Source organism: Diabrotica undecimpunctata, chromosome 7 (genome assembly GCF_040954645.1).
Source record: "Diabrotica undecimpunctata isolate CICGRU chromosome 7, icDiaUnde3, whole genome shotgun sequence".
NCBI classification, from domain to species: domain Eukaryota; kingdom Metazoa; phylum Arthropoda; class Insecta; order Coleoptera; family Chrysomelidae; genus Diabrotica; species Diabrotica undecimpunctata.
Genome location: NC_092809.1, coordinates 39,088,033 through 39,109,510, shown reverse-complemented (window position 1 = coordinate 39,109,510; position 21,478 = coordinate 39,088,033). Strand labels below are relative to the sequence as shown.

General features: G+C 32.8%; 1 protein-coding gene across 1 annotated transcript in view; it reads left to right on the top strand.

The window, feature by feature from the left end:
* Nucleotides 1-311: 311 nt before the first annotated feature.
* The window catches only part of LOC140445229 (uncharacterized), a 48,403-nt gene continuing 27,236 nt past the window's right edge, over nucleotides 312-21,478 (top strand). Inside the window, exons 1-8 of the mRNA XM_072537127.1 lie at nucleotides 312-554; nucleotides 844-1,096; nucleotides 1,673-2,335; nucleotides 4,025-4,293; nucleotides 5,552-5,704; nucleotides 6,540-6,682; nucleotides 9,862-9,965; nucleotides 10,026-10,211. Coding sequence (XP_072393228.1) covers nucleotides 462-554; nucleotides 844-1,096; nucleotides 1,673-2,335; nucleotides 4,025-4,293; nucleotides 5,552-5,704; nucleotides 6,540-6,682; nucleotides 9,862-9,965; nucleotides 10,026-10,211 — 1,864 coding nt within the window. The 5' untranslated portion in view covers nucleotides 312-461. The remainder of the gene's footprint in view (nucleotides 555-843; nucleotides 1,097-1,672; nucleotides 2,336-4,024; nucleotides 4,294-5,551; nucleotides 5,705-6,539; nucleotides 6,683-9,861; nucleotides 9,966-10,025; nucleotides 10,212-21,478) is intronic.

Below are 21,478 nucleotides of genomic sequence, written 5' to 3'. Positions count from 1 at the left end.
TGAGCTATTAATACTGAGAAGTAGGAATTGTTGTGTTGTAGGTTTCCGACAATGAATCTGTCAAAATTTGTCCGAGCTAAGCGAATGGAGTTTAGGAAAATTTGAACTCTTCTTGAACTAGGTTGACGTTCTGGAAATTTTTCTGTGCCATGGTAAATACAAATATAATTGTTTATTATTCTGTGGCATAAGGAACAAAGTGTCTATGCTGTGACTGTGCTGTGACCATAAAGTCCATGTCATGCTGTCATACATGTATCTGCATGTATCATGTCATGTCCATGACACTCCATGAGTCCATGTGTCACTGTCACTGTCACTGTAGACTGTAGACTGTAGGTTACCTCCTGTCCTGGTCGTCCTGGCAAACTGGTGTGAATTTTTTCTGACTCTGTAGTTTTTGTTTTTAGTTCATTGAATAAAAGTAGTGTTTATAGATTTTTTATATTGGTTTAATTAACATGGAGAGAAAATCCAGGTGTGAAGTTCTACGTGAACTTATAGCTGAAGATCAAGTTGAGATTATTCGAAAACTACAACGTCTAACGGAGAAGGTAAGTATTTATAAAAAATATCTATTATAATTTTAAAGACAACAAGAATATTTTATAATATTGTAGCATAACTATAATTTTATTTTGATCGTTTTGTGAACTTCCCTTGTTAAAATTAGTTCTGATTAAGATGTCTTACAATAAATAATACTGATATATAAGAAGAATGGGAGTTAATAACAGATTTTTTCTTTGTTTGATGAAAATAAAACATTCTTCTTGGACTAAGTATTAAAAGTTATATTTTGGGAATTATATATTAGATAAAAATTAGATATTTTTGTTACAGGTTTCATCAATAATAGAAAATAGTAGTCAAAATCAAGTAGATATATTTAGATGTCAGAGTAGCCTTTTAGATGTGCTTAAACAAACTTCATCTATCAGTTCATCCTTAGAGGTCATCATTGAAGAGCTAGAAAGTACTTATGGCAATAATGAATCTACTGATGCTTGTGATAGTGAAATAGCAGTAGAACCTTTAAATGATCATTCAATGCTTTTGCCAAATTCAAATAATAATATACTTTTATCAACTGCAGGTATGTTTCTGTAATTTATAATATATACAATAAATATTAAATATTGTTTCCTTTTAAGTTTTAAAAAGTTTCATAATTGGTTACATTAGGTACTATTCATTAAATAATTACAGAGTATCCATTTTATACAATGGAGATTATTTTAGTGAGACATCTGTTTAATTTCATAAAGAATTTTGCATTATCTGAATCTTTAACTTCTTTTCTTAGCGTGTTATAATCATATAAAATATTCTTTTGATTTTTATTTTATGGATTTGGTATTAAATATATTTTTTGTGCATTATGTGCATTACTACCCAACTGTAAATTTAATTTGAAAGAATAGATGATGCCCACCATCTGACAAGCATTCCAGAATGTTATCTTGGGTCCAAAAAGGTTGGGGACTTCTGTACTAGAGCCAGAGCCACCCTTTCTTTTGTATCTATCAACTGACAACCTAGTATTATATATCAGAGCTAAAACTCAATGTTTCAAGTAAATTTTGCTATAATAGCTTCATAATTCTACTACTAATTCTGTTTTTGAAATGACTTAGGTATATTAGAAGTATTTAAACAACTTTATTTCCAGATTCATTCAGTACCTCTGAAAGTAGTGAACAAATAGGAACAGAAAGACCCAGTATAGTTAACGAGGCAGTGAATACAGAAACAATACAAGACAAAATAACTGATACACAAGACTATGATGAAGGACTGGAATCACTTCACTCAGAGTACTCTAACAATGAAACTCATCTTACATATAATTCAATAAGTTTTCAGACACCCGAAAAGGACACCTCTGCCTCAACGAATGACATAAAAAAGCAACATTTCAATAATTTCATTGATGATAATTCCCATGGTGTAGAAGTTTTTTCCTCCTCCTCATCATCCTCTTCCTATCAATCTTTGAAGCCTTTTCAACCTTCGGGTTATAAATCTACTGTAGACAAATTTAATAACCAATTTGACCATGGTACTAATCCCTTCTTACAAGATGTTAAGTTAGAACCCATGGAGACAACTATAAAAAATGATAATGGAGGTAATACTCCTTTAGCAGATGTTAGGTTAAAACCAATGGAAACATCTATTAAAAATGATAATGGTGGTAATAATCCTTCTTTACCCGATATTAAGTTAAAACCAGTACAAACACTTGTAAAAAATGAAATAACTCCATTAGATGTTGAGGAGAAAAGATTCACACCAAAAAAGAAGAAAAAGAATAATAAAAGAATTAAATATGGTAAGTAGAATAATAATTTATTTTCATAAAGGGTGTCAGAAGAAAGTTCTTTTGCATTATACTCTTAGATTCTTTCTATAAAATTCTTTTATTTGTGATATATTGTTGTTGTGATGAATTATTGCATGCAATCTGAGACAAATCTGACATTTATCAGGATTTTACTCAGCCAAATGTTAAAATATGGATTTAAAGTGGTATTTTATTACCTTTTATAAAAAAAGTGTTGTTTTTATTGGAATATGTGCCAAAAACAGAGTAACAAAACTTTGGTTTTCATTTTTAATGAATAAACATTGATTCGTTTTGTTGTTAAATTAACTGAAAGAATATGTTAGCAGTGGCACACCCAAGCATATACTGTATTAGCACTTAAGAGGTGTTAAGTCACATTTTTTCAGAGAAATATGTTGCTCCACTTAGATTCATCACATTCAATTTGATTTAGTGAAAAGCAGTTTTAACTCCCTAAATGCATCATTTAGCCAAAAGGCAGAGGTACACTTGGTTAAGTACAGTATGCAGATTGAGACAAACAGTTTTAACAGCTTGACATTGTTCGTGCTAGAGCATGGTCCCACTTCTGGTCAGCTTTGATGTAGCAAATTTGTACCATCGTATTTTGCAAGAGAGGAAGTCCAAACACAAGGTGAAAGACCAGCATAATACATAAGTCATCCTTGCATTGCCAATTCTACTACCACAGCTTCTCAAGTAGAGGTGGGAATACATTGGGAAATTCCCAGTGTATATTATACATATACACATATATACACATATCGGATCATCGTTGGAAATGCATACAGAACTCTTGGCTTCATAATTCGTAATTCAAAATTTTTTAAAAGATTTGAAACTCTAATATCATTATACAATGCACTGGTAAGACCTCACTTGGAGTATGCTTCTATTATATGGGCACCACAAGCCAAATTCAATGTCAATCTGATTTAAAAGTTTCAAAAACAATTCTTGAGGTTTCTTTATGTCTGAAAGTTTGGTATCTATCCATACATGATTTCCTATCATGCTATATTAACTTATTTTAAAGTTCAGCGACTGGATAATAGAAGAAATTTTCATTCAGCCCTTTTTATTTACTATGTTGTAAATCACATTAAATATAAAGATTGCTTTTTTATAAATAATATTAAATTTACTGTTCCAAAAATACATCTAAGAATTAATAACAAACAACCGTTCTCAACTAATAAGACTGATTGTTTACCTATAAATAAGATATTAGAAGAATGTACCCATGTGATAATTAACTGTGATATAGACTTTTTAAATTCCTCTGTGAAACAAATAAAAGTTGCTTTTGAAACAAATTTCTAGTCTGCAAAAGTTGTTGTCTGTCTAGGTTTAGTTTTTAATATAGTTATTAGTTTTTAGCAGTAGTAAGCACTCTTTTAATGTAATAGCAATCATTTTGTGTTTAAAAGGAGGTTAAATAAATAAATAAAAGAAATAAATATTTTGGTATGGCTATGAAATTACTTGCTTGGAGTGATATAATTATGTTGTGTAATTCTTATGCAATCTTTAAAATTTAAAAACACAAAGTATATTTCTTTTAGTTATCATCTTAACCTAGTACAAAATAAGTGATTTATCATTTAAATCACTAAATCTCATATTTATTTTGAAAAAACCTAGTTACATACAACTTTTAATGTTTTTTTATAGAAATTCCGTCCAAACGAGGCCCTGTCATCGAAGAGGAATGCCTTGTATGTCATATCGTATCCCCTAATGAATTTTATATTCATTTAAATGACGAGGAGACGTTATTCGTCGACGAAATATCAAACATAATCGGTAAAAATATAACAAAAAGTAAAAAAATAAAATATAATAATAAAGAAGAAGCGCTCGATGACATAGGGAAATTTGGATTTTTATTTCTAGAGGCTAATATGCTTTGGTACAGAGTGGAAGTATTAGATGAACTGAAGGTAAGTAGAACTATTTTTATTTCACTTTATAAACGAAAAAAATTACATTAACAGTTTTTAAATTTACCTACATCTAGAGCAAACATCATTTATGGGGAAATGTGGGAAATTATGCATTTTAAGATGGGTTTTGATGTACAGTGTATTTTGGAGTTATTGGGTGTAGCGGTAGCAAAGTGCAAATTACTTTTATACTGTTTTATACTTTGGAGCATGGTATTTTGTTAGTAGAAAAGGAATTAAATATCGTGTATATAATATTTTGTTTTATTATATAGCTTATTTCACTCTATAAACGAAAAATATTTTCAGTTTTAAATATCTATTTCTATATCTACTGTAAACGTTATTTATAATAAGGTGAACGAAATGTCATGTATTTTGGGCTCCAGTTACCGGATCTTCCAAACAGTGGGATGATCGAATATTCAGCATTCATTCAGTGGCATGCCTGCGAGATGTTACTTACTGCTAATGAGACCATCACTTCAAAATACACTATACAAAAACTATCTGATCGATTCTAGTGTACATTTCGGTTCAAATGAGTCCAAAGAGTGCTTGTAGACATGTTTGTTTTAAACTGATACACAGTATTGCTAAGCTTGTAACGTAAATGTGTACCTACATGCAAAGGTTCTACAGATTGCAGGCTTTTTTTACAGATAGTTTGTAAGTTATTCAATTTTTTTTATTTCCTTTAGAGTGATTGTTTAAACATGTATTTCCCTAGTGACTCTGTAGCGGTTCAATTTTCTAGTCTTTAAAATTTTGGTAAGCACTGTACATATTTGTAGACTATTTTTATTACATTCTCATGCTATTAGTTTTGTCTGGGTGTGACAGTTTGTAACTTTTCTCACGAGTACTATGAACGCAGCTGTATATTTCTTCCCTCAAGTACCCAATAAAAACTTCTATATTACCACTCAGATTTTAATTAGTCTGGTGATTCATAATAAAAAGAAACGAACCCTAGATTTCGCTGCCACGATGCCGAACATTAGTAAATTGTCAATTTACTAATGTTTGTATTTTGAGAATGATTTCCGAAGTGGAAATTGAAACGTCAATAAACGTACTTTAACCTTCAATTGTGGCTTATTCCCATTTAAACAGTAATTACTTTAAAATGCCACAAGAAAATAGCTTCAGAACTATGTATAGTTTTCCGGAGATTTCCTTTATTTCTGGTTGTGGTGTAAGTCCGCAATTTCAACAATGAATGATATTTAGATACATTTATTTTATCTTTTAGGATCAGAAACACGATAACATTTTAGTGCAATTAGTGGACTTTGGAAACACAAAATTAGTTTCGTATAAACATCTACATAGAATGACTAAAGAATTGAATGACATTCAAGCCATGCATTATCCCAAACTAGCTGTGCGCTGCCAGTTGCCAAGGGTAAGTAAATAACAACACAATTTGAAACGACCTGTGAGTAAAAAATATTTTAGAAAGAAAATTTTGTTTCGTTTGATTTTATTACATTTGCTACAAATTTCATTTACTTTACATATCCGGTGGAGGTTTGAATGAAAGATCTTTTGCATTTCCGTGTTAAAGATCTATATAGCTCCGTGCAGGATTTATTCAACAAAGGGAAGTATGTATCTCCAACAGATACTCAAAGTTAGCGTCTTCAATTCATTTCTTTCGTTCCACGTCACTATAAATTTTTCTTCTCGTATTCGTTGCAGCCATAATAACGATAGTTATGACAAGAGAAACAGACTTGCCAATAAAAGTTATGGAAACTTCCTGGAAAAGAACAACAAAAAAGAAACTCCCAATATTAGCTTGCATCGATAGGAGAAAAAGTTTTGTTGTTAACCTTGTGAATAAATGCGAATTCTATTCAGAATCGGACGTAATTTGAACAAATATATAGGCCAATTGATTTTATTTTGGAATTTATTAAAAAGGAAACATATTTGGAAACTTGGATAATCTGACAATTTACTTAAAATACATTGATTTTTTGATTTTAACAAGATTTTGTCGCCTCGTTAGCTTAGTGGACTAACGCACTCAGTTCGCAATAAGTAGTTTAGTGGCTTGGTGGCGCAAACCACGGAGCAGGTGGTTGAAAGGAACAATTGGATTAAGCGTAGAACTAAAATTCAAAAACGAATCCGTCACTTTGTATTAGAATACTAGAATGGATCGGATCGGCCGATGGATGAGTAGTACGTTATGAGATTTTACTCTCAGTTCATAATAGTTATTATTATTTTAGCTCTACCCTCCACACTCGACACGTTTGAATAGATTATCAAAATGGCCAGAGGATACCATTGAGATTATGCATCAATTATGCTTATTCGACGAAGAAATTTCACAGTTTAGTTACTTTAAACTAGTATATGTCGCTAAGGAGGGGTAAGTTTTGTAATATATTTTTATTATATTTATTTTTCTCTTATTTAGTGGTTTATAAGTATTTGAAAACAATAAATACATTGTTTTTCGGGTTTATAAGTCGCTAATCTGAAATTAGTTCCCTCTAAAGTTTCGCATGCGATTGCTGCAGACAATATTGATTGATTGCGGTCATATTTCTCGAATAGAATAGAATATTCTTTATTAATCCCATCAGATCACATTGTGATATAGGAAAAGTCATATAGTACATAAAACACGATCAACAAGTTATATAGGACAATTACATAAAACAAAATCAATAAAATATAAAAAAAAAAGATATGCGTATAGAGCGTCTCTGAACCCGTCGGTCCTCATTCCCTGTAGTCTTTTATTAAGTCAAAAGCATAATTGGATCAAGCATGCTTTTAATTTATTTCTTAATATTATTTTCATTTCTTATATTAAGTGGTAAACAATTGTAAAATTTAGATCCTGCAAAATCAGGGCTAGTTTTTGTTTAATTTGTTCTGACTTTCTGCTGTGATAGGAGGCATTGTCCATTACCACAACAGTTTTTTCTGGCTAATTTAGCATTAAGTTATTTTCGAACCAATCCTCGAAAGTCGGTCCATCCATTTCGTCGTGGTAGTCCTGAGTATTTTTCTTTGCCAAAAACGTGAGCTCTGCTCCATCAACAAATCCACTGGTAGATCCTGCGTGCAATAAAACGAACCATGCAACACGAGCTGTTGGAGCTTTTAATCCTGTTGTCAGACCACGAACAAAAGCATCGCGATGAGATGTAATTGTTTTATCAACCCACTCTTTTTTCACACTGTGCCCAATATTTACCCATGATTCATCCAAATACACTATGTTGTATCCTTCTGCACGGTATTTACGAATTGCGCGTAAATAACGATGACGCCACGAGATGATTTCTGGTTTTTCAATCAAAATTGAATTTCTGCCACGTTTTATAAACACAAAATCCATATCACTCAGCAAGCGATGTAGCGTGACCCGTGAAAAGTTTGGCAAATTTACAACAGCTAATATGGTGTTTATTGTTGGTGGTATGTTGTCACGAAAAAATTGATGAACTATTCTACGAATTTGGCCCCTGACACCTTCATCGTACTTGTTGTCACAAGAATTACGGACCTTTCGCTTCTTGGGCCTGTTCTTTGGAGATTGTAATCTTGCAGGTGATGATACTTTTCTAATTACACTTGATACAGAATCGTTGTTTTCCTGATTAAGATGATAATTAATAATATTCATTAGTATCTGCTGCTCTGAAAGTTTCAGAGCTTTTCAACGTTTCCATTGAACAATTTCCTCCATTTTGCGGTAAAAATTCGGCGTCAAATATAACAATAGCCAACAACAGAAAATAACAATAATTGCCAACAACAAATCCCAACAACAGCCACCAACAAATAATAACAATAACAAAACAGTAACAGTACATCTAAGATGGTACAAATAATCGTAACTCGAATATGTTTACGCGCTCCGAAGAACAAATAAAGACTAATTAAGGCCCTGGATGTATCAAGCTTTTAAACATATTCTGTACAAGAATTACTCTAATTGCTTCTTAATTACTGAATAACTCAAAAGAAAGTATTTGCAGTTGATATCAACCAAAATTACAAATTCCTTACACATTATGGCAGTAATTAGCACCGCATGGACAGTTAAACATAAATTTGGCAGTTAGTAGAAATTACCGGAATTTTTTTAAACTTTGAAACGAATGTTTATTTAATGCACATTTTGTTATACTACTGCTACTAATAAAAGATAAAAGTTGATAAGTTACTATTAGAAACAAATAATGTATAGTATTATGTAAAATTATTAGCAAATAATATTTGTAAATTACATAAAATTGTACGTGAGGACTTTTTGAGAACTCCTGATTTGTTCCGTTTATTTTGAAAGATAGACAATAGAGAACGCCATTGCTCACTGCATAAAACTGGCAACGTCTGTACCCTGTACAGACTAGTCACTTTGAGACAAAGTATCCAACAACATCCACAGTAGAAGCAAATGAAATTATTGAGGAAGTCATAGAAAAGCTAATAATGAGCTAATATCAGTAGATTGAAAGGATCAAAGAGTTGAGTGGGAAAGCAATAAAGTTGGTCTTAAAATTAATACTGGTGTAACGTAACTTGTCAGGATGGGAATTGAGGGATGGAAAGAGAAGAAAATCAAGGTGCAAGTTAGTTCACTTTTCAAACCGCCACTCAGGTGTTTTGAAGGACACAACGGTGAGCTTTGGAACGTGGTTCAATAGATTTGGGATGGGGGTATATTTAAAAAAAATGGGAATTGAAATATGTCAATGAAAATTGCACTGACATTAGTATTAGTGATATTAGAACATTAGTATGTATATCACTAATGTTTGTATTTTGAGAACGATTTCCGAAGTGGAAATTGAAACGACAATAAACGTACTTTAACCTTTAATTGTGGCTTATTCCCATTTAAATAGTAATTATTTTAAAATGCCACAACAAAAAAGGCTTCAGAACAATAATAAAATTTAGGTTTTTTTATACATTTTGTCTTTTTCGTAAATTTTTATGTTTGGTAATTATCCAAAATTATTGATTAAAAAATTAGTTAATTTAAAAATGTTATTTTGTATGTACGCGCATATTTAATAGGTAACCCAAATAAGCAGTTTCAAAAAGGGCTATATCTCAGAAACTACTAAAGGTATGAAAAAATTGTTGTTTTTTTTCATTATTTTATTAAATACAGCCCTATATATGAAAACTTCATTCTTTGTGCAAAACGGAGGTTGCTTAGGAATGTACACTTTTTATTTAATAATAAACACTTTCATCTACCTACTCCCAAATTTTCATCCTTTGTTTATTTTTTGGGTTATTGGGTCATTGTTATTTGATGATAGCCTGTACAAATCTGTGAACACCGTCATCACCGCTTCCATCATAATCCTTCCTGTTCATTCTGGAACATTACTGCATCCTCTGATACAATTTATCCTCTGATACAAGAGATCATCTAATTCACCGGGTACAGTGTGGTTCAAGCCAGATATGCTCCAGACTGCCCAGATTCTTCTTGTCTTAGAACTCGCTCGGTTTTTCTTAACATATTTTAGCATTTACGTAGATGATATTTACATTAATGAACTTTAATTTTAGAGATTCTTATGTTGTTGACCTACATCGAGTTGATTTGGAGAGTACCAACACACTCAGTCAAATTCTGTTGGATTATAATGCGGCTGTGCTTATTATCGATGACTGTAAGTTTGACGCACCTCAGCTTTTTTTTCAATATTAGAACAAATTTTTTTTGTTTTTAGGCGATACTAATAACATGGAGTTAGAAAGATTCGTGGACGATATAGACGACGTAGAACAGTACAACATAAACGAAGCAATAACGGGATATGACCCGACAGACGAAGCGAGAATATGCAGATTTACTCGACCCGATGGAACTTGTTTCAAAAAACATTGTAAACTTGAACATATACAGCCACGGAAAGGCAAGTTTTAGTTGTCAATATTGTCATTGGTGCATATAATTTAATTTTTTAAACGATGCATGAAATAGATATTAACATTTTATACTGAATTTTTCCGACCTAATCTAAATACCCATGTTTGCCCCATACAATTGTTTATGTGACATAAATATCTATATATTGTACAGCTATCTAGAAAAATAATATGCAGGAACACTTAAATCCTATCGCCAGCTAGATATTTAATTACTATTTGAACATAACAGCAAATGTTGCAAAAGGTGTTGTTTTGTTTGTGGTATAGCAGAATTAGTCTGGGTTTATAATTGAATACGCAAAATTTTCACAGCGCATACCTGTACAGCTTCTGCCTGTCGTAAAAGACGACTAATTGGATCAGCTGTTCTCTATCAAAATTCCTAATATGTCCCTGCGTGGTAATGCATATTCACAACCAAGGAATATAGACGCATATAGAAGCACATTTCAAATAGGAGAAATGATCACGGTTAATATACTTCAAAATACTACTATAGAAGGCGACTGCATAAACTTGATTATATTATTTGTAGATTTGTACATGTTTAAATTATAAATCACAATATTGTTTACAGTTCTAAACAGATTTAGTTATTAAAAGTTAAAATCATTGTGCGTGACTAGCATTTGATCTCTAATTTTATAAAATGCAAAAATTTAAGGCTAAGCATTCCCAGCCCCATTCTTTCATATTTCAGAAGTAGTAGTAGTTTGTTGACGAGTGACGGTGCGGTGGCGAAGGGGCTTATATATGCGGCTATATTCGTTGTCACAACTATCATACGACACCCATCTCTTTCCATCTTTCACGTCCTGGTACACTAACTTATAGTTGAGAAGAAAAACGACTAGCAAAAAAAACAGTGGAGTAAACCACTGAGAACTAACGGATGTGCATGCATAGCGCAGGCAGCTACCCCTCATTCTAGCAGAAAAGGTGCTAGGCCCAAGGGGAAAAGTGAGTCTCAAGCGATATCCGAAGAATGAGGAGAACCGGAAGGGACTATATAGCCCGAGCGGAGTACGCGTGCACTGCTCCGATGGACCGAAGAGCCTACTCGTGGGAAGAAAAAGGGACAGATATATAATAAAAAAGAAGATAAGAATAGGGTAGGAGAGTCTACGGAGGATATAGGCGAAAAGAGGCTGGCGGCAACAGCGGACGAGGAAAAAAATAACAAGCAAAAGGAGGAAAATGATAAGGCAAAAAAAAATATCGAAGGAAAACATGATGACACGTTGGTGCGCAGTAGGGAATGGTGTCGATTCGTCGGTATGTGAAGACTGAAGATCTATGGGACTGACATGCATGAAGGATTTTTCACGATGCGTGTGGAGGGACTAAATGTAGCAGAATTTATGTCTATGAGTGACGTAGCGGCAGAATAAAGATAAAGTTAACCAAAACATAGTAGCATTTTAAAAGTCAAACCTAAAAAATCAATCTATATACTTTTTACTCCTATTCTAGTACAATTCCACAATTGATAAGAAAGGTGCTATTTGAGAACGTGGTTCTAAAGACATCTGAAAGGCAGCACCACTGTCCGTCCAAGTAGAAAAGGTTTCTATTCTGTACATTCAATAAAAACAGGTGGTATCTGCTATTTCTCTTTGCTTTCATATTGAGTGGATAGAGGGCGCCTCCGAAATTAATATTTTTAAATTAAATGAAGAGATATACAACTTGGTAATTCCCGAAATGCTAGAAAAATCCCTACTCGGACATTGCCCTTTCCTATCCTCCAAATTTTGATTACTTGCAGTTGACAGTGGCTGTTTCACTTTCGTTTCGTTGTGATTCATTGTTGATTTACTTTTGATTTTTTTCTCCTTCACAAGAGGTAAGTGAACAATGATAATACATGTAATACAAATCTCTATATTACATTAATTACAGTGAAATAAGAATGCCAAATTCTAAAGAGAGTGGACCTTCAACATCAACCCCTGTTTAAAAAAGAGCTTCTAGACAAGAGCTCTCTCGCGATGAAAAAAAAAAGTAGAAAACAATTGTTTTTTTAAGCAGTGGCTAGAAGAGAATGGCTTCGGTCTACCCAAGATGCAGCTAAAGCAAAGTGTAAATGCTGTAATTTGTTACTAGGAACTAAAAGAAGTGACTTATTAAAAAAGCATCAGCAAAGTCAGAGACATCAAAAAAATGTGACAACTTTACAAGGTACTAGGTCCGTAATAGATATATTTAAGCCACGTAAAGATAATAAAAAAGAAAATACGTAGATATAAGATTTGCTTTAGTTGTCTCACATAATTTTAGCTTTAGGTCTATTGATCACATAACAGAAATGTCAAAATTAAATTTCACTGACTCTGAAATAGCAAAAAATTTAAAATTAAAACGTACATAATGCAACAATATTGTTAAAATGTACTTTCATCTACAATTAAAGAGGAATTGTGTCAAGAATAAAAAGAAAACAATTTTTCGATACTTGTAGATGAAGGCACAGATATTAGTAATACTCGACTGCTATGTATACTGATTAGATATGTTTAGAATAATCAACTAAAGACTGGACTATTAGATTTGATTCCTATAGGAGCTGATGAAGGAACAGCCAAAGGTTTATTTGGATTGATAAAAAAAAAGTTTAGAAAATTTTAATTTGAAAATTGAGATTATGGTTGGATATTGCTCAGACAATGCCAGTGTGATGATGGGCAATAAAGAATCATTTAAGAGTTACCTCTTAAATGAAAATTCACATAATATATAGTTTGTTTCACGAAAAATGGTTGAGTGCTTAATGGTTACTTGAGTTGATCCTGTTGTGTATACAAGAGTCTCAATAAACTACCGAAGTACACAGGGTCGCACTTCAGAAAGTTTGTTATTTAATATATTTCATTGGTAGCTGTGTAATACACGATTATAAAAATTTATTAAATTATTTCATATGGTATTTTCAGGTTGTTCAAGTGAATATACTTGATAATTGAACAATTTTTAACATGAAGAAAGTAGTTTTTTTGTTCTACGTGAATAATTGTAGTATATGGATCTAAATTCAGAAAGGTACTTTCCTTCACACTTTTTACAGGCTTAGGACTGTCAGCAAAAAACTGGCGTGTTTAAAAGTTGTTGCTCTTCCTAATCGGATATCGTTAAAAATGTACAGTAATAATAGTTCTATTTGCAGTATATACATACAAACGAATACATAATGTACAAAAACTAAATGAATTGAAAAAAAATATAGAAAAATATATACAAGTTAATATTAACAAAAAAAAATACCCAAAATAACCAAAATATATTTATGAATTCCTAAATACCTAATTCTGTTTCGCTGTCTCTATCCTCTTCAAGATTAATAACAATTGGTTTAATTATGTGATTCAAAGTAACATATGAATTTTCTACGTTCATTACATGGCGTACTGAATTTTTCCAACTTTCTGGGGAGATATCATCAACACATTTCCTTATTAATTCGACTACACTACCACTTAAAGTCGGAGAAACATTTTGTGGCCTAACATTTGACTTTAGTTGGTGCCACATATGGTCTATGGAATTAAATAAACAATAGTAGGGCGGAAGCCGTAACACTGTATGGCCCATGTCCTCGGCCAATGCGTCACAAACATATACTTTTTTAATAGAAAATGATTTTAACACTTCTAACAGTTCATTTTTTAAATAACTTTCTTCAAAATATATATCGTTTTCTAACAGGTAGTTTTGAATTTCAATTTTCGTGTTATTTGCACTTGGAGACTTATGTAATTGACGACTGTGGTAACTTGCTTTGTCCATTACTATCACACTATTTTGAGGAAGGTTCGGTATAAGACAATTCTTAAACCATTGCTCAAAAAGCTTTGCCGTTGTATCCTCATGGTAGTCCACGCAGGAGTCTTTAATGTTCTTTGCAGAAAGTCATAAGTCATTTGGGACCCAACCATTTTCTGATCCTGCATGTAAAATTGTTATTCTTTTTCCTTTGTTTGATGGAGCTTTTGTTTGACACCTGTTGGAAGAATCGGACCATCCTTTGGATGGTGTTTCATGAGTGTCAAACCATGTCTCGTCCAGATAAATTATTGGTCGATCTTCTGTACGGTACTTTCTTATGGAAGTTATATATTCAGTACGCCACTTTTGTAAACGATGGGACTCCATAAGCACTTGCCTTTTGTCAATTGTACGATATCTGAAGCCCATTTTAGACAAAATCCTCCAAAGACTAATGCGGCTACAGTTTATTTGTGTATCATCATTAGTAAGCCGTTGTTTTAAAGCATCTAATGTAGGTATCCGTTGCTCTTCGTACATTGTGTAAATTTTTCATCTTATTAAGTCCTTATCACTTTCGTCAATACATTGGGTAGAACCGGCATCCTTACGCTTCCTTCTTGACTTAATGGGATTTGATGTAATTCTTTTCACTGTGGTTAGTGGTATTTTCGTTAAATCAGATATTTCACTGGCAGCAGTATTAGCAGTAAGTCCTCTTGTAAGTAAAGAACTATATATTGTTTTTACGATTTCTCTAGCGTCAGCAGATAAATGCTTTTTCTTTTCTGGAACACTGGAAGAAGCACCATCAATGTTTTTCCACGGACGCCACATAATGCTGTTTTATAGGTATAACACTTGTAACACTTTCTACTAAATGAAACAAAATGTATATTTAAAAATTTCTCATCGGTTTTATATACTTTTACAAATTATACAGAATAAAGGGAACCTGTATAATTATTCCAGGAAATATTTAACGATCAACAAATTTATTGTGGTCATTAAAAGATCAACCATTGATAGTGAAACTCACTGTTAAAATGTTTACAACTTTATGAAATAAAATGTATTCTAATCGTTTTATAATTTTATATGATTTTTTAATCGTTTTTATATTACCAGGAATTTATTATACAAACAAGATAACGACACTCCACAGTAGCTTCAATTTTACCTGAATATGAAAACTAATGTTGACTAAGCTGGGGTACTTGCGGTCGGGATTTATTGCAATCATTAAGCACTCAACCATTTTTCGTGAAATAAACTATAGCAATAAATGGTTGCATATGCCATTCTACACACTTAATTTTTACTACCGCAGTTCAAGAATTGCCCAGCAATATATAACCATTATTTTAAAATATATATAGCTATTTTTCTCGTAGCCCAAAAAGACAATCTATCTTGGAAGAGTTCCAAAGGTTTATGAGGGTATCACAATTAAAAATGCTTGGTCCTAGCTAAACTAGGTGGTTAGCTCTGTCAAATTGTGTTGGCAGGTTGTTGAGTCAATGGGATGTTCTTATTTTAGTTTTTCGGGTTAGTGCATTCGAAGATAAAAATCCAGTGACAAACAATATTGACAGATATGCAAAATCCTTATGTTAAAGCTTATCTTCTGTTTTTAAAACATGTACTTCCTATATTTAACTCATTTAATGCCATGTTCCAATCTTCAAAAATTCTTGTACATAAGTTATATATGGAAAGTAGACGATTTATCAAACTTTTACGCAATAATTTTATTTATTCTTCTTTCTGCAATGAGGATGCCAAACTTGATTCTTTATATGTTAACAATCCACATGCACTACTTCCTATCGGCAACATCGATGTTGGGCCAGGTACCCTAGATCTCTTACAATATTGTACAAAAAATGATGATGAACAGTTTACGCTCAGATGCTTAAAATTTTATCAAAAGGCAGTTACTCAAGCTGTTAGACGACTTCCTATAAATAATAGATTTTATAAAAATTTATCATTTATAGTTCGGAAAAATGCTCTCTCGTCACAAATAAAACATGATCTTAATGAAATAGTCATAAAATTTGAAAACAAAATAGATCCTGCATTAGCAATTAATGAATATAATGACCTCAAGGTCTATTTTTCAGAAGAAGAAAAATCTAATTTATTAGTCTATAAAAATGAAATAGAGTTTTGGATAAAAGTAAAAAATTTTAACGATGGATTTATTTTCAAAAATATAAGCACTCTGGCTCTAATCATCCTTGTTTTTAACTCATGGAAATGTAAATGTAGAGAGAGTATTTTCTATGATGAGTGATATAAAATCGAATTAAAGAAATCGTCTATCAACTATGTATTACTTATCCGATCAGTGATACACATTTAACAAGATTTAATCAATCCATGTATATATCTAGGAGTGAAAATGAATCTGATAACGAATTATCTGATTCACAAAAAATATTTTTGTTTTATTATTTGTATTTTTGTTACTTTAGCTTAGTTTTTTTTTCAGTTTTTATTACATCAGATATAGATTATTATATCAGATCAATTTTATTACTGTTGATATTTTATTTGTAATATCAATGGAGTGTTTTAAAATGTACTTACTTTACTCGAATAAATAACTTTCATGTATAACTTACTTTTATTGTCCACTTTTACAAAATTAAATGATTCAATAATCTATTCTACCTATTATCTATGTTTTTTTTTTATTGAAAACTGCCAATTTACAAGCTACTCCACATTAGGGTGTATCATAATAAATACTCAAATAATGAATTTTCGAAATTCAAACTTTCAAGTTGATAAAAAGTTGCCTCCTACATTACTCTTTCAGGGAAAAAAAGTTTTGTTTTAATTAAAACATATTTAGGTCTCCCGGAATCGACTTAAACTTTAGAATTTTTTCTCAGAAACACGATTTTTCATCTTTTTTTTTTATTGAAAATTAAATTTTATATTTTTATTGTCAACTTAAAAAATATTAAGTACGTGATAACAGTGAACAATAAAAATTAGGATAATATCTGTAACTAAGCATAAAGTCACCCGGAATCTTTATAAAAATTTCAATTCTAACAACGAAAAATCAATATCTTCTCTTTATTATGAGTAGGTGTTAAACCTGTTTGTTGCTTCTACGTATGTTAGTAGGATTATTAGTATTCTATAACATAATTAATGAACAATAAATTACATATTTACTTATTTAAACTTTAGGATATTTTGTGTTAAAACAATAAAAGACTGTTTTTGAGGTACGAAATTTATTAAAGAAATACAAAAGTTTACTTAAAGATTACAGATAAAAAGTTGACAAAGAAAAATCTTTTAAATGTTTCTTTATTTCATCTTGAAGGATGTTGGCTAAACAAATCCAGTTAGCCTACAAAGCCACAGGTATTGTAATGCTTCTTCGATCTGGAACCAAGGGAATTTGTTAGGGCGAGTGTCAGATTGTAATTATAATACTAATACTAAGTTACTATTCAAAATAGAATGCTGTGATGTAATCCTAAATAAGTATGAAATAAATCTTACCTGTAATTTATTTTTGCAATACAGCTGTAGCAGATGTGTACTGTTGCTTAGTTTCAAACTTAGGAAGATACTTTCTGTCCAATAATCTTGATCTTATAATGCCTTCTCGTTCTTGAACGCCACAAACGTGCTTAGAAGCTGCAGTAACTTCCTTTACAACTCATTCTACCGCTTGAGTGTGAGGTGGTATTATGAACTCTTTTCTATCACTGCTTCCTGAATTAACAATCATCTCAATCTCTTCTTTGCTGAAGTCAACTATAAGTGGTGGTTCTGTAACTGTGGTGAATTGCCAGTCAATGAGATCGATGTAGTCTTCTGCCTCAAAATTAACTTGTGGTGGTTTGAAGACTCGATGTGCCCTTGTTTCTGTCTGTCGAGCTTTTTCTATCAGTTTGCCTGCCAAAGCTCTTATATGTTTTCGAGAGTCAAACAACATCCCTAAAAGGATGTGTTCAGGATGAGCCATAAAGGCGTTTCTTTGCAAGGAAGACTGAGCCACAGCCTTCAGTTCGCTGTCTAAAAACTTGGTGCACTGTACGATGAAGAAAAAGTGTTGTGATGCGTAGATAATTTTAGGACGACATTTTATGGTAAACCATGAGGTAGCATAGACTTTCATGACGAACTCAGCAAGCTTTCTAAGTTGTTGGGTTGGTTCAATAGTTGAAATATACAGACGTAAGATTCTATTTGCTAATGTCAGCCACCGGGCGTGGGACAAGTTTCCGGGGTTTCTACTGGCCAACTCAGAGGGACATTCACCTTTGACTACAGCCTGACATATATCCCAAAGGTATTTCTGGTCCGTACTTAAATCTTTACTATCTTCTGGGAAGGTGCTATCTATTTTGTCATAATTAACAACCGGGAAGTCTTGGCAGTTGGCCAAACCTTTGCCTATTGGCCCACTGAATGATGTTGGTCCTGTGGTTGGACCGTCAAGAGCAACAAAAACTTTCCTCAGAGGCAATTCGTTTAAGTGCAACAAACATATTACTACTTGGACCGGATGTTTCAATGCGTGTTCAAACAACAAAACTGCTCCTTGCGATGTTCCAGTATTCGTTGCCGTACCATCACATCCAAGTGCTTTGATATTTGAGTTATCACTCATGTAACTTAATATTGATGATACTATATCTTTCCCAGATCCACTCTTTGGAGTTGAATGACCGAAATATGCTGAACCTGGTTCCTCGACCAAAGATATGTGTTCTTCTTGTATGGTTTTACGGACAGATTTCCCACGTACAATTTCTTTAATTATGGTTTCATCCTTCCTACCATCGAAGTAAAGAGCAATTATTTCGTTTGTGCGAGTTGAATTAATACTTCGGCGGTACTTTAACCTTTCACGAAAAATCTTGTCAATAACTGCGGCTTGGTTTTCTGGTGATATGACATTCAAATCTTCTAGAAGAGCACTTGTTGAGCACCTGCTCTGTTTGAAATGCCTCTGCGATCACATGCCCTAGAAAACAATGACAGATTCACTGGCAGGCCTTGTTTAACTTTCACGCTTGGACTTTCAATTTTGTTTCTTAGATGAGTTATTTTAGAACCTTGAACTTTTTCATCAGGCCTACTTGATTCTTCTTCCGTGGATTCATCATCAGAGCCACTACTAAGAATATCCACATTTATTAAATCAGGTGGAGTAGTTAGTTCCACATTCCTACTTAATTTAGATTGCAGGGACTTTTCCTTCCGTTTGTTTCGTTTTTCAATTTTTTTAGTCTCTGCTTGGTCAATACCTCCGATAATCATCATCCTCAAGTTCCGTTGGTCTGTCAAGAATGCATGTTCTAATTTTGGTACTTTTCTTGGAGCTGGACACAAACATTTGTCTAGTTCATTACATTTGCATGAACAAATATCAAAAAGACTTATCAATGTCAGATCTAAACTTTTCAACTGCAGCTTTAAAACTCTTGGCATTTTTTGTATTACAACCTGAAGATTTTTTAATCTTTTCACACCTCTCATGCAATTGTAGAATCATAAAAACAATATTGTTAGTAGATGAAACAGGTATTAATGATTTTTTCCAAATTTGCTCTAACTTATGTGTCACTCGCATTACAATTAACTTTTTCTGTGGTTGGTAGCATCCTTCAGATTTCAACTGATTTCTCACCTATTCAAAATACCTCAGCACGTCACTTTTAGTAGGTAAAACATTAATATCACTAATGTCAAGAGGCTGTCCGACTATAGTAGCTTCAGTGCATTTCCTCGTTGTTATAGTGTTTGTCTTTTTACTCATGATAGAAAAACAACAAAACCACACGGAATTCACAAGTCATAAACCACACACACTAAACAAAACACACTGAAATACATGTAATAACGCGCAAACCACGTGCTGTCAGATTGAACGGTGGAGTCAGACTAACAGAAACAAAGGGTGTGAGTGAGTGGTGGAGGGGAGCCAGACGCCAGACATCCGGTGACTCATAAGTCAGTGCCAGCTGCCCGTCTCCAAGATCAACTTCTGCTTAGCTGACGGACTTAAGTTTTGACCCATTGCATTAAAATACAGCAGTGTAATGATTGTATTAGAATTTTTTTTTACTGTTTCTGATTCATGTCAAACTTGAATTTAATATGAAAATTGTGATATATTTAGGGTAATTGCGGGTTGCCTAAATAATTTAACTCAGAACCAAAATGTTTACTATGGATAAATTAAATGTAAAAATACACATTTTTTAACTTGATTACATCATTTGTAATTTATAAACTGTGGAAATTATTTTTTCAAAAACGTATTTTTTTACAAAAAATTATAAACTTTTTGTACATTCCGGGAGACTTGAATATTGTTGGAATTCAAAAAGATTTTTTTTTTGAATCAAACAATGGAAAATCATCTATATTTAGAAAAATAATTTTATTATATGTAAACAAACCAAAACAGACGTTGACATTGACAGTTGAAACGTAGTGGCATTCGACTATCCATGTGGCGACATTTCACAAATTTCCGTTGGTCATACTGCCAAATTGTACAGCGGAGACTTAAGTAGACTGGATGAAATCATGAATGAGATAAAATCATTCTTCCGCTCTACGTGGAAGCTGTCTGGGCTATAGCAGTTTCAACACAGTCTTACAGAAGACACCTCATCACAGCATGTAGCAAGAGTCTGTTGTGAGTGGGATATATATACAGAGCGGTGTCTGCCGAGACTTTGGGAGTTATCACCGAGTATAGTCAGTTGCACGTGTTAGTGAAACAATGAGAAAGAAGAAATAAAGACATAACAAAGGAAAAACAAGAGAAAGGTCTACTTCTAATGTGGCAATTGGATGGGGAGGGTGGCACAGTAGACGCGAGTTCCGAATCTGGAGAATGGATGGAGTGCGCATACCGCCGTTTAGATTACTACCTGACTGAGGTGCTCACAGGACATGGCTGTTTCAAGGCATACCTTTGCAGATTCGGAAAATGACAAATACTTGTACGGCGAAATGTCGAACACTTTATTGGTATGTGATAGGAAGGAACCTGCTTTAGAGAGATATTTAAAGGAAAACGAACAGGAAGACAGACGATCCGACCGGATATAGGCTTAAGTAGGAAGATGAGAAAGTGTCTCTATCGAAAAACAAGAATACGAGAGAATATTAGGTGATTGAGAAGGAAGATAAATTGCATGTCGACGTTATGCCCCAATTAGAGCGATGTGGATGATTTCTTGGTCGAGGAGGACGATTTTTAGCAGATAGATAGGAGGAACCCTACATAAACGAGGCTAAGGGGCAGTTCCGCACGCCTTCTAGAACTAAGGTAAACTCCGAACATGTTTTTAAGTAGAATTTTTCAGTATGTTTTCGTAAATGCCCTACACATACGTTTCACCGTTTTGTTGGGTTTAGAAATTAACTTTATTATATAATTCAAGTAAATACATTCTATAAGATAGTATTCTTCTTTTCTTTTCAGTCTGTA